Below are 14,268 nucleotides of genomic sequence, written 5' to 3' on the forward strand. Positions count from 1 at the left end.
GGGAATTGGAAGATGTGTAGCAGACAGGCATTTTCACCGCCCCTCACGGCAGCTTTCTCGAGGTCCGAGAAGAGGCCTCATCCCCAATTCTCCTCCATGGCAATAACTGGCAGGAGAGGGAGCTGCTGGGAGGGGATTTAAAACCCCAAACCCTGAAGCAGTGCTTGCTGGAGACTCGGGGACAGCCCAGGTGTGGAGCGTCCTCAAGTCACTGCAAGGCGGCCATTTGCTACGGAGAACTCGGGATGCTGGGGACCAGGGTTCCAGCTCCAGAGGAACATTTCTGGCAGACTAGGTCCCTGGCCTTGGAAGCAGAAAGCCTCAGTCAAGGGGACCTGGATGGCTGCATGGAGGGACCCCTCACCTGGGCCCAAGCGTGGCAGAGCTGGGAGGGAAGCTGGTGGGCACCCCAGGCTGCTCTCCTCACACCTCAAACCTACACCCAGCGCTGCAGAGCAGCTGGCACATCTGCCGCCCACCTCTCCGCTGCTCTCACTGTGACTCCAACAAGCCAAGGACAGACTTAGGATGAACCGACATGCCCGGCTCCCGCCCCTGTGTGGCCCTGCCCAAGCAGGGACACTGGTTTCCCACTTGCTCCTCAAATCCCAGAGAAGGCTCCAGGGGCCGGGATTCCCGACCCTGTGGTCAGAGCCACATTTGCATGTAAGCACTTTTGAAACTCAGGAAGATGCAAATATGATTTTTGACCTCAGACGCGCAGGAGACAGGATGACAGCCAGGTCTGAAACACCAGGGAGAAACCACTGTCGGGCACAGGAGGCTTCTAATAAGGGGCCCGCCTGCCTGTCTCCACTAAGAAGCCAGATTTTTAGTTCAACGGTAGGTTCAGACTTAATTCTAGAGCGAATGAGTGTTTGTTTAGTTCTTTATTCTCTAAAACCAGAGTCTTCCTGTTAGACCAATCACTCAGTTCCCCGTCCAGGAAGGCTGCAGCCCGTCTCCCTTGGGGGCCAGCAGGCCTCACCCTCTAGACTCACCCTCGTGCTCACTCAGAGAGATGCTGTTCTTTTATGGGTTTTCTCCTTCGCGAGACTGGAAACGCTCTGAATTCAACAACTGCGGTCTTCCCTGCTGGCTTTTCCCAGATCACGCCCCAGGCTGCCTGAGGAGCACTGCTGATTCGGGTGTGGCAAGGGGTGTGGGCAGACTTTATATCACCTTTTTTCCTTTCTTACTATCCTTGTTCTCGCTTCCTGCTCACACGTTTTGCCAAAGTCATCTTTGCACTAGACACGTGACAAGTTTGGGGCTGCTTGCTACGTCACATTCCACACAGGGACTCAGTGGGGCATCCCCTCACCGTTCCCTACCTTTCCTCGCCCATGGGGCTGTGTCTGGTCTGTTCTGCTGTGACCGAGCCTAGCCCCCGGCCAGAGCAGGGACCCTGCCTCTCCACCTCACAGTGGGGCCGCTCAGGTGCACCTCTGGCCATCCCTGAATCGACACCTGCAGTGGGCTACCTCTGATCCTTCAAAAATGACATGTACCATCTAAGGTTGAGTGGGCCTCCGTGAAACCAAGAGAGCTATGGAGTCCACCTGCCGGGCTCATGGCTTGAGGACACCACCCCCTCCACTTCTGCTGCCCGGAAATACTGAATCCTGGAGCCTTCCCCATCCACCCCAGCCACGCTGGTCCTCAGCCCTGGAACCTGCTGAGGCAAGGCCCCAAAGCCAAAGAACACAAAGCAATATTCTCCCCCGGGCCACAGATTAGGCAGTTATTTTCTGTCCCACCCTGACCCTCAATCCACCAGATCACTCAGCCACAGGACCAGGGGGTGGGTGGGACCCCTTGTTCCTGACCTCCAAGGACAGTTTTCCCAAAGCCGAACATTTCATTTTTAATGGTTTAAACTAACAGTTCCCCTCCACCCTCACGCTTTCCCAAGCAACCATTTCCCTCTCAATGAGTGACAAACCAGTTACTCCCTCAACCTCATTTGCCCAGGTGGAGCCGGAGGAAGGCAACAACCTTGGAAAGAGTGGCGCTAGGCTGCCCAGTGCAGGACCCTCGGTAAGGAGTCGCGTCTCACTCCAGCTCCTGCCCCACGGTCACTCCAGGAGCAAGGGGGAGCAGCTGGCCACAGCCAGTGCCCTGGATGTGCACACAGGCCACACACTGCCCAGGGCTCCCCCCCCCGCAGAGACCATCAGAGAAGCAGGGAAAGGACAGGGTCCTACCGAAAAGGCCATGGGGCTCCGACTGGCGCCTCTGGGTGCTTCGGTTTTGGTCCTTCGGTTTCTTGTTGCCCCTGAGACTTCCAAAGCGCTTCATGGGGAGCTGTGGCCACAGGCACGGCAACAGATGAACATAACCAGGGTCTTCAGAACCTGTGGCAGCCCAGGTGGCAGGTCACCCGGAGGGGCACAGCATCCGTCAGCAGGTGAAGGACGCTGGCAGCCTCTGCTCACTGCTGCTGCGCGAGGCAGCCCGTGCCCAGCCACAGCTGTGGGTCCATGCGTCCTCACAGGGGGTTTCCAGATAACGTGGGAGGGGACCCACTCTCAGGGCCAGCCGCTCTGCTGCTCACAGGGTGATCCCGCTGCGGTTCTTGCCCACGTCCCTGAAGCTCCGAGCTCAGCAGTCCTGTCAGGGCTGCACCTCGGCCGCAGCAGCTGGGTGTCAGTCTTGCTGTCTGTCCTTAAGTAGGCAAGAAGCTGCCGGAGGCACAAACAGTACTTCACAGGGGATTTGTTTGTGTAGTTAAGGTCAGAAGCTCACTGACACGCGCCAGGGGTTTGTTTTTTTTTCCTCCTTAAACTTAAAAAAGGAGGGGAGACTAAGTAGGCAGAGGAAGCACAAGCCTGCTAGTCATGTGCAGATCTGCATGATGTCTCTTTAAAAAGACTGTAAAAGGAAACTACCCTGTACAGACAATTCTTGGCACCAATTGGCTGGAGCACATTCCCATTATGACATGACATCACACAACTATTTTGATGCATGTGCTCCGGGGCTCTGCAGGTCAGAGGCTCCGGCTGCAACTTGTGGAGAAGCCACAAGTGCCCGGGCTGGAATTGCTGAGTCCACTTGGGCTCAGTAGGGAAAGAAACAAGATCAGCTTCCAGGAGGGGACAGGGCTGCCCTGGAATTTGGCGGAAGGTGGTCAGCGAACACGTAACCTGAGCTCTAAACTTGCTGAGAATTGCGCAATGACAGAGCTTGGGACATTTTAGAGGGGATCAGCTCTAACCCCTCCAGTCACAAAGGGGGGACACTGAGGACCAGCATGGGACTTTGACTTTTCTAGGGTTCTGCTGCCTGGCAGAAGTAGATCTGGAGATCTAATCTGCTTGGCTCCTAGGTCAAACCTCTGACCTAATCAAACAAAGCAAAAAAAAAAAAAAGTTTATGAAAGAGGGAAAAAATGTCAGTTTTTTCCATATATCCTCACTAGGCTATAGAGAAAGATACCTGCTCTGCTACCAGTCAGGCTTGTGATCTCGAGAAAGTCACTTTCCATCTCTGAGCCTTGGTTTCCCCTCTTTTTAACGGGGTCAAATTGAGATCATTTAGGATTTAGTCTGGTGCCAACAGTCTGAACTCCTAATGGTCATGGAACCTGGGAGGATTCTCCCCAAATGACTGTCCCCACAACCATCAGCTAAATAACCTCACACTGACGATTGGTGGGTGGGAACGCTTTCGGCGGCAGCACTGCCACCTGGAAACCAGGCAGTGAGGGAGACAGAAGGGAAATGCCCTGGGCCCAGACTCAGGCCTGGAGCCACTGTGAGCCGGAAGCTGACTGCTTTCCAGGGCTCTGTCTCTGGCTGGCAGAGCTCATCCTGAATCCTCCATGATAACCGTGGCCCCAGGCTGGAGCAACATGGAGAAGAAACCAAGCTGGCGGGGCCACTGGAGAGGCCATCGAGTGATGTCACAGTAGGAGGGAAGTGTGGAACCTCAGCTCCTGCCCCAGACCTGCCATTGCCAGGGGGCTCCAACCGCAGCCAGGGGACCCACACTGCTCCCCAGGAGCCGGAGGGGCTCAGGGCAAACTGACTAGCTCCAACGTTTCAGGTCCCTTCGAGTCTTTGGATCAACCCCTCTGCAAGCTCTGAGTCTGCTGCCCCGCTCCTGGACTCGGCCTCCTTTTGTCCAGACTGACCCCATCACTGCCGAGTTGGTCGAGAAGCCATGGTCTCAGCCTCTTTTGCACCATTGCTACCAAGCTAATGGCCATCAAGGGACGACTGTTCACCAGAGCTGTGCTTGACATTTGCGGGGTCAGGAAATCCCGAGGGGCCTGACCCAGCCCTTACAAAGCTGTGGGGTCGTCTTCCCACTGTCCTCTGGGAGCCCCTTGCTCTGGACAAGTTTGCTTTGGTCCCTCCCTCAGGAACCACTTTGAATTTCCTAAACTACTGGATTTTGCTCCCCCTCCTGGTGCCCTTGGTTTCCAACTTCACTTGTTGAAACCTTGTGAAACACGGCTCCATTCAGAATCCCCCCGCCCCCATGAGCCCTCCTGTATCATTTCTAGAAGAGGGGGCCTTTCCTCTCCCTTGAGGGATTGCTGCCCTCCAGGTCTATATGTCAAAGTAGCCCATGCCACAGAGAAGACTGGGCACTCCCAAAGGAGTGCCCCACACATCCTTGCAGCCCCCTGTCCAGCCAGGTACCTGAACGTAGGAGGTGCTATACAGAGTACCTGAGCCTTACCCCCAGCCTGCTGATGCTCCCTGAGCTCCCTGCAGGATGGGTTACATCCACACCCTGCTCCTCCCCAGCGTCTGCTCAGACAGCCAACAGGAAGGAGCAGCTGCAGGGATCAGGGGCAGGAGGAGCTGAGCCTGAGTTTGGAGCCCTTCACCTCCCTACAGGTCACTCTGGGCTGGCATGTGTCCGAGGGACACAGCTCCTGCCAGGCAAACACACCCCAGTCTTCAGTCTCAGATGGGGTCCTTTCTCCCTCATCCTCTGGGCTCTGCTGATACTAACTCGAGATGCTGTGGCACCCTGGGGCTCTGGGGGCTGCACCTTTGAAGGCAGCTCCTGTATTCAACTGTCCTCCAGGGATCCTGAGGTCAGGGTCCTCCTCTTTCCTGCTGGGACCAAACCATAGATTCTGTGATCAAATGTTCGTATCCATGGCACAGGAACAAACATGCAAAGTAGGCCTTGCCCTCCGGGGACTTGCCAATGTGCAGGAGAGGCCAAGGTGAATGGTTGGGCAACAGCAGGAAGAACCGTGGGTGTGCCATCAGTGGGCACGAGAGGCTGGGATGGCCGTGAGCAGCACCAGCACGACGGGGGAGGGCCAGGGTCTGCCAGCCCTGCCTGGAAGGAGGAACTGGCTTGGCCTTGAGAGATGCGGGGCAGGGAGTGGGGCCGGCGCCCAGGCAGCCTGTCAAGGACCTGGCCTTGGAAACCAGTCACCAAGCCACCCAATGTGCCAGCAGGTCATCTCTGGTTAAACACAGTAGCCCAAACTCACTGTGAGTAAACTCTGAAAAAGAAGAGGGAGTAGGTTTGGGGCTTTCACGTTTTAGATTTTCTAAAAAGAAATCAATTCACTTTCTAACAAAAACCAAACTGTTCTCTCAATTTAAAGATCAACAGTAAAACAAAGCAAAAGATCTGAAGAAAAAGACACTAACCAATCATGCCAGCGGGAAGGGGCACATTTGAATAAAAGATTAAATGAAACAATGTTGCAGGAGCCAATCTGAAATTCGTTCCCTGTTTTTTGGTAGACAAAAATAATAGGTATTTATTATGATATATCTTGTCTTGATTGTTTGACAAGAAATTATACCTATGAGTTCCTACACCATTATATAATCCAATCTGTGGGAAGGAACATTACTTCAAAGTTTAGTGACTAGAAGCAAGTGAGTTCAAACTCATGTAGAGGATAATGGAGGTGGCGGGGTGGTCCTGGATCGAAATTTATATGGCCATTCATTCAACGAGTGATTATTAAACCTCTGCTAAACGCACTGCACTGGTGTTGATTGAGGGGATTAGGCACCAGCAATAATTTGAAGACTTTCTTGTCCTACAAGAAGTATACTTTAATTAGCAAAACAAATCAGAACTCCTATTCATCAAGGGCCTCCTGTGGGCCAGATGGGGTGCTAGCCACCCTAAAACTGCCGTGTTATTTCATCCCCCCCATGAAGCTGCAGGGCAGGTGTTATAACACCATTTAAAGTCAGAGAAGTAGCTTGACGGGACCACACACTGACCAGCCAGAAGGACATGGACTTCACCCTGATTCAGATAAGCCTACATGCAACGATCCCAAAATCCCTGTCTTTCCTCTGCATGGGACATTCTAGACACATGCACAGACAGATATGAAGACAATAGGAGTTCAAAGCCCTGTGTCCACTCCAGGGCCTTCAAGCACCATGGACAACAGATGTTTGGAAAGGAGACATTCTCTCTACATTTTTCACATTAACTTTTAAGCTTCAAGCTGGGAAATTTAAAGGCAAAAGAGGAATAAAAAAACCACACGTTTTAATATCTCAACTTGCATCAAAGTCCACCTGGCAACACAGGCTGGCTGGCCACGTGGGGGTCTGTGACAGGTGAGGGGAGTCGCTCACTCTAACAACACATGCTCTGGAAGTGCTCAAAATGTTCCTCCCAGGGCCAGCTGTACCCAGCAGCTGGTGGGTGACACTGGGTTCCAAGTGCTCGAGCAGAGTTGTACTGGAAGATGTTCCGTGGAGACTCCCGTGAGGCGGGGAGGGAGGGAGGGAGGCTGGGTGTAGTGTTTGCGATGTCTGTGGAGTAAATGCTCCAACCTTGGTCCTCTTCAAGGTGCCAAGGAGGCATGCAGGGGCTTGCAAGTTTCCAAAGATTAACCAATGGTCTCCCAACTGGGATCTCCCGATTGGATTCACACGAGCCTGAAATTCCTTCAATTGGGAACAAAAGTCTTAATCCTGCAATGAGAGACAAACGCTGAGGCAGTGGAGAGGGGTCCTGTTCATGTGGCAGGACAAGCAACGGGGACCCTTTCTTAACCCACTTGACTGACAGGCTGGGGAAGATTCCCGCTCACAGGAGGACGGCACTGAGGTTCCCGTCCCAGCTCCCACCTCGTGAGGCTCCCAGATGAGCAGAGTGAGTTCAGTAGCAGAAGCGCTCTGGAGGGGCGCCTTCCACCTCAGGAAGCTTTTTAAAAAGGAAGCCCTGAAAAAAAGAAGGAACTCGAGTCTTGCAAGACAGAACTGTATTAAAATGCTTTCTGGTCCACACAAAAATCATGCTGCTGTTGGCCTGAACCTTAGGGCCAAGTTACAGGGCAACACGTGCCCTTATCTAGCACTTCCCATGTGGCCAGACCACCATGTTGATACCAGTTTTTCAGGATTTGGAGGGGGTAGAATCACAGGTTAGGTTGTGCCCTCTAGGTGTCTCCCCCCGCCCCTTGGGTTGTTCTAGAATTTCAACTACAAACCTACACAACAGCTTAAAGACAGGCTGGCATGAAGAGCATCCCTGGAGATACCCAAGCTCCCAGATTGCTTTGTGACTTTGTATTTCTGTGTTCAAAGAAACACTAGATCGAAAGCCCCTGATGACAGGAATCCTGCCCCTCAAAGCAGAGATAGCACTTACATAAATACCCTACAGAGGCCGGGGAGCAGCAAGGCTCGGGAGCAGCGAGGCCCGGGAGCGGTGAGGCCTGCCAGGGAACAGCCACAGGCAGGCGCGCTGTGTCCTCTTCCTCCCCTGGGAGCAGTGGATCCCCTTCCTGGAGGATGCATAGACAACTTCCCTGGAGCCAAGGGAGGTGCTGCTGACCAGTGACCACCCTGCCCAGTGCTGGCCAACCAAAGCTCTGAGCTCTCTCCATGGGACATCCACTGCATGGGACCATGGATGCCCAGAAGTTGGAGGCAGTTTCCTCCAATATGGGTTTTATCGGGGTGCGGCCTCCACACATCTGGATGTGGCAAGACTGTCAAAAGCCAGCACATCTAATAGCTGGCAGTTCTGGGGGCAGGAGAGTAGGGGAGGCCAAGGGGATGGCAGGCAGTGGGCCAGACGTGTGGCCTGCTCCTTTAGTGCATAGATGGTGCCCTCACTCCCAGCGGGCCTTGGGCTGCACTTCCACACTATGATTGAACCTGCTCTCACAGTTCTGATGAGTGAGACCTCCCTGGAGACCCTGGCAAGCCCAAACACTCAGGGAAGCCATTTAATTCTTGGGGGCTCTCTGCAGGTGTGGGGTGGGGCATAGTCTCCTGCATAAAAGCACCTGCTGCCCAGGGGCTGGCTCTGTCCGGCTTCAGCGAGGCCCCACCAGGCCTTGCAGGCTGACTCCCGGCCTGTTATGGACATCAGAGCAGGTTCCCAGCCTCAATGCATCTGCATGTGATGGCACAGCAGCAGCTCTGAGAGCAGAGGCCTCTTCAGGCCAGGCAGGACTTGGGGACAGTCCCAGAATACCCACAGGATGGCCCTTCTGAAGCCCACTCTACCTTGAACTTCCACTTATATTAAAAACAAATTTCAGAAAAGACCCCAAGCTCTCCTGATCCCTGAAGCCACTCTGGATGTGGTCATGGGCAGCGACAGTGCTCAGAAGTGCTCCCCAGTGACCTGGGGGCAGAGAAGCCTCTGAGGCTGGAGGCAGACCAACCTGACCGTGAGCACCTCCCACTGTTCCCTAGACCGGTGCCTCCCACGCCCGGGGCAGGGCTCAGGAGGCCTGTGGGCCTTGTGCAATAGAATCTGGCGGCAGAGCAGGGCCCGGCAGGTTCCATGATGTCCATCCCATGGACGGCATGGAAGACTTTCCCCGAAGCACTTCCCTGGGGTCTTCTCAACATGCCAGGAGGAGGAGGAGGCAGCCACTACTGTTCAGTTAGGGAAGAAAGGGACAGAGGTTCGTGGCGCTAAGTGACTTGCCAGGATCCCAGGGTAGCGGGGGAGAGCAGCCTTAGCCTCATCCAGGGACACTCAGGACCCTGGTTTGCTGCTTCTCTGCCGCAGGAGTGTTGGAGAAGCAGAGGAAGACAGCAGCTGAAACTCCCTCTCAGGCCTTTGTGGACCGTCAGGCAGTACCTGAAGAGCACCAGGTCACCCAAGGCGCCACACAGTCAAAATCCCGCGGTGTAAGAGGCGCGGCCCCTGCGAGCCGGGCGGGGAGTAGCCGCACGCCTCAGCACGGGTCTGCCAGAGCTCGCCTGCTGGTTGCAAAATACTGTGTCATGTTTCATGGAAAGTTCTAAAGGTCACATTGCACTTGACGCTGAGTGAGCTCCCCACACCACCTTCCTGGGGCCTCCTGAGTCCCTTCTGCAGGGGCTGCCATGACTTCCGCCTCTGCAGAGTGCCCCTCCCCACCTGACTCGGGCACCTGCGGCTCCACGTCACCCCGACACACTCATGGTCATGCACAGTCTCGTGGCACCCACAGGAACTGGAGTTTAGAGACTGAGTGACAAGAGGGTGATGTTTTTGGCAGGGACAAACCACCTCAGCTTACACAGCTTGACTCACACCAGTGGGTCTGAGCCCACTGAGAACTGGCAGTGACCACAGGGTAGCTCAACTTTAAAAACATAGGAAGTACCCAAAAGGTGTAAAACAAAGGCAGTAATTACTTCTGGCCTGTAGCCATGATGTAGCTAGCACCCAGAAAGCATGAGACCCCTACACCACCTTAAATCTTGCAGGGGTACCCTGTGTGTGGGAAGGCTCTCAGAGGGGCATTACTTGATCCCTTCTGGAGGCCTGTGGTGTCCACGGGGGCCACTAGAGCCCCACCAGCCAAAATCCTCCTGACAGCATGCCCGATCAAGGATTCTCATGGCCTCCAAAGTAAGAGTGGGGACTGGCAGGAACCTGCTCCTCATTCCAGCTTCTTGGTGGCTCAAAGAGGGCCACAGGGCAATGGCTTCCGAAAACCAGATTCCAAGACTCTAAATGCAGAGCGTTTGAATTTTCTGTTAAAGACGACAAACGAGAGGGGTGCGTGCCCCACCCTGGCAGGGAAAGACCTGGTTAATCCGCAGCCTCGACAGAAAGCCAGTCCTCCCAGCCCGGCTTCACGGCCCGGAGACTGAGGGGAGACGCGGGCTTCCGGAATCTGGGGCTCTTCCGGAGGACCCCAGCTGCTCCTGCACCACACTCCTTGGGAAACCACTCGTTTGGAACGTGAGGCTGAGTGGAGTTCGCCTTTGATCTGCTTCTCCCTAATAGTGAGACGTGGTGTTACAGACGCAGACCTCAAAACAGGTCAAGTGTAGCCCCGAGAGCAATTTGGGTCAAGCCATCAGCAGGTAATTTTGAGCCATTTAGATGAGTCTGCCACATTTCCTGTACAGAGGTCCTAATACAGGCTGAGCCACTTCACAGGGACCTCCTGTCTGTCCACATCTCTATCCTGCATGGGTCCTTTGAGGAATGAACTGTACTTACTCATCTCCACCTTCCCCTCCCTCTTCCCTTCCTTCACTTCAACAGGTGCAAGTGTCCACATGGGTCAAGCACCGAGGAGCGACAGTTTGAGGTGCTTTTAGTCATTGAGGCTTTGCCGTCATCAAAGCTTTGCCATCATCCAAACTAAACATTTTGTGCATCAAAAGACATCATTAAGAGAATTAAAAGACAAATCATAAGTGTCCAGGATCCAGAATATATAAAGAACTGTTACAATTCAACAACAAAAAGACACCATGATTAAACACAGGCAGAAGACTTGATTATACATGTCTCTAAAGATGATATACAAATGGCAGAGAAGTACATGAAAAGATGTTCACCACCACTAGGGAACTGCAAATCAGAACCACAGTGACACATCACCTCATATCCACTTGGATGACCACCATTTTAAACAACAGAAAGTGACTGTTGGCGAGGACATGGAGAAGCCAGGGCCTTCTTGTGTTGCTGGGGGGGCGGTGCAGCCACTGCGGAAGGCATTGTGGGTATTCCTCAACAAGTTAGGCAGAGTCACCGCGTGACCCAGAAATTCCACCCTGGGGATCTACCAGAAGAATGGAAAACAGGTATTCAGATAACTTGTGCCGACTGTTCACTGCAGTGTAATTCACAAACGCCAAAAGGTGGACACAACTCGTGTGTCCACAATGGAGGATCCGTGGACTTTGCCGTAAAAGCGGTAGACCTGTACAACGGACCACCATTCAGCCATAAGACGTGTGGAACGAACCCTGATCGCTGGTCTCCGCCTCCCTCAGCCCCTCGTACTTGTTAGGGACGAAGCTCCACGGCAGAAGGCTAATGACCGGAGCCAGACACAAACGGCCCTGAGCTGCAGGATCCTGTTTCCATGAAACATCCAGAATAGGCCCATCCACAGAGACAAAGCCGTGGCCCGGGGGGAAGGAAGTGGGAAGTGGAAGCGGATGGACAGGAGTTCCCATCTGGGGTGATTGCGATGGTTTGGGTCTTAACAGTCCCCAAAGGCTCATGTATTAAAACCTTGGCCCCCAGGGGGTGCCATGGGGAGGAGATGGAATCTTCAGGGGTGGCACAGAGTAGAAGGAAGACAGGCCACTGGGGCTGTGCCCTCCAAGTGGGTATTAGGCCCCTGGCTCCCTCCCCTCTCTCTTTCCTTCCCAGCTGCCATAAGGGGAACATGCTCCCACCAAGATGTCCTGCGCTGTCACAGGCCCACAGGCAACAGGGCCAGGCGACCATGAACTGAAACCATGAGCTAAAATGAACCTTTCCTCCTCTGCAGTTGTCTGTCTCGGGCATTTTGTCACAGTGACAGGAAGCTGACACAGTGACGAGACAGCTCTGACCTGGAGAGTGGTGACAGTCACACCACACTGGGAACGCCTGAACACCACAGAGTGGACACAGCAAAGGTGGCAGATTACGCAGTGTGCACACAGCACAACAGTTAAACCAGAGACGCCGGAGGGAAACACGGGCTCATTCTCCCACGATCTGGGTTTCTAAGATGACAAGGTGTGCTCCTGCCACTGAGGGCCAGGCTCAGAGCTGCTGAGAACCCTCTCTTCGCGTCTCTTGCAACACATTTTTCACAGCTGTGTCATTCGCCTGTGTGCCTGGACCTTTCTATTCTGTTCCTCTACTCTTCTATTAAGTTTTTTCCAATTTGTCTGCTGAGAGGGCCTTGAAGCAGCAACACCCCAGTAGCAAGGAGGTTTTGTTCCAAACACCATTTGCCACTGAAGTAATAAGGGCCCTGGGGAGCAATGGTGGGTCCTAGGGCTGGAGCAGGGGATGTGTCTGAGGAGACAGAAAACCAGGAAGTGCTTACAACATGGTGGGGACAGTAGAAGGGCACAGGGACCAGCCTGAAGCTCCTGCTGGCCAAGTGCAGGACAACTGGAGCTTCAGAATATAATAATGGAGAATTATAATCCAGCGAATAAAATACAAGGCCACAAGCCGGACACCCATGAGTGCCCAGGGAGAAGAGGAAAAGCCTTCCTAGAACCAAAATTCCTTCTGAGCAGCAGCCTAGAAACAGGGACTAGAGTCAGATCTGCCTTCCATTAACCACGGTGTAAACTCAGGCAAGAATCATGGATCGGTGCTGGTGCTGGGACTTACAAGCCAGAGTTGGAGAGAACGAGGATACTTACATAATTCCAAAGTAGCTCCCCAGAAACACCCAGCGACTCCAAGAGAGAACCTGGCCCTTGCCTATGGTGGAGAGCTTTTCTGGGCCCGATGTCCCCCACACCAAGTGACCAGCACTCACGCCACCAGGAAGGTGTCCAGTGGAGTCATAGGTTCCCTGCTGCGATGCACAGGCGGCCCATGGGCACCAGACACGGGGCCTCCTGCCAAACCGCTAAACCTGAGTCTGATCGGGAGGAAGTGTCAGCAAACCCGGGACAGAGGGCGGAATGCACAGCAACTGGCCTGTACTCCCTTGGCAACCGCTAAGGTCACGGCCAGACAACGGCGGAGCTGCTCCCGCCTGAGGCTCAAGAGAAGGGACCACGGATGTGCTCACGTGAGAAGATGTCATCGAGTCAGATTGCAAAATGCAAACCAAGCCTGGCCTTAGCCAAGAGTCTTGCACCAACACTAACTTCCTGGTTTTGATAATTACACTCTGGTTAGAATGACCCTGTTTCTATGACATAGACTCTGAAGTATTTAGAGATAAAGGGACATTATGTCTGAAACTTACTTTTAGTGGTCCAGAGTTCACATAAACACATTAGAGAGAGAGAGAGGGAGAGAGCAAGCGAGCGCAGACATAAGCAGATGTGGAAAGATGTTGGCCTTGGAGAATCTGGGTGAAGAGTATCTGAAAACTCTTATTTACTTTTTTTTTAAAGCAAGTTTGAAATTGTCTCAACAAAATGCTATTTTTAAAAAGAAATTAAGAAATAAAGAGGCCAGGACAAGGGGCAACGTTCATGGGCAGTGTCTTTTACTGTCTTACATGGCAGGATCGTTGCTCCAGCCGGCCCCAAGGGGACTAGTGGATTCTATAATCTGTCAAGGAAAGAAAACTCCTCTGGAATATTTTTCCTTGGCTTTTCCAAAATAATAACAACTGCCCCAACACACGCAGCCCAGCTGGAACCAGTAAGGACACAAGCTCCCTCCACAGGACATGTGCATGGCAGCCACCAGGGGGCGCCCTCCCAGGCCCACGCTGGGTGTCGGGTCACAGACCTTGCCATGCCTTGGCTGAACTCTTCAGGAAACTCAGATGCCACACATACTTTTCCTTTCTTTGCGGACAGGCGGGATGAGTCACATTTTTCAGAAGTCTGCTCAGCCCCAGGATTCAGACCTGCCAGCTCCCCTGATCTGGAAGGCTCCAGCTGCAGCCCGCAATCACAGGGGCAGGGCACGAGGTTGGCTGGCGAGGTTGGCTGTGCCAGTGTGGGGAGAAGGTGGGGGCAGCCTCTCTGCTCCAAGGGAGCTGTGCCCGTGGACCTGGGCCAACCAAAGCAGATCTTGTTTTGCTGGGCACCGGGCAAAACTCACGGTAACTCTGGTTTCTGGCAACATCTGGGGACAGATTCAGAGCTGTTGGTCCAAGACACTGAGAGTAGCCAAGAGCAGGGCTGGGCTCTGCTGCCATCCCCTGTGTCCCTGCCTCCAGGCCTGCCTTCTCCCGGGTCTCACAGGCAGGTCCCCTCCCCTCCCTAACCAGTTCCTACCTGTCTTCAGGGCCGGGCTCCACGCCACCCCCTTCCCTCCTGTGGCCACTCAGATGTTGGCACAGTGGAGCAGAGCCCTGAAGTGACGGGGCCACCCTGTGACCACCTGGAGGAAGGGTCTCAGATTCCTGAGAGG

At 53.9% G+C, this 14,268-nt stretch overlaps 1 protein-coding gene across 6 annotated transcripts in view; it reads right to left on the bottom strand.

Moving 5' to 3' along the window:
• The window catches only part of PRKAG2 (protein kinase AMP-activated non-catalytic subunit gamma 2), a 268,473-nt gene that overhangs the window by 147,975 nt on the left and 106,230 nt on the right, over positions 1–14,268 (bottom strand). The window contains exon 1 of one of the 6 annotated variants that reach the window (XM_081283034.1): positions 2,208–2,831. The exons of the other annotated variants lie outside the window; for them this stretch is intronic. Within the exon in view, the coding sequence (XP_081139160.1) occupies positions 2,208–2,301 (94 nt within the window). The 5' untranslated portion in view covers positions 2,302–2,831. Of the gene's footprint in view, positions 1–2,207; positions 2,832–14,268 lie in introns of those variants that run through there. 6 annotated transcript variants of the gene reach the window in all.

This window comes from Spermophilus citellus (genome assembly GCF_964194105.1).
Source record: "Spermophilus citellus genome assembly, chromosome: 3".
Classification (NCBI taxonomy): domain Eukaryota; kingdom Metazoa; phylum Chordata; class Mammalia; order Rodentia; family Sciuridae; genus Spermophilus; species Spermophilus citellus.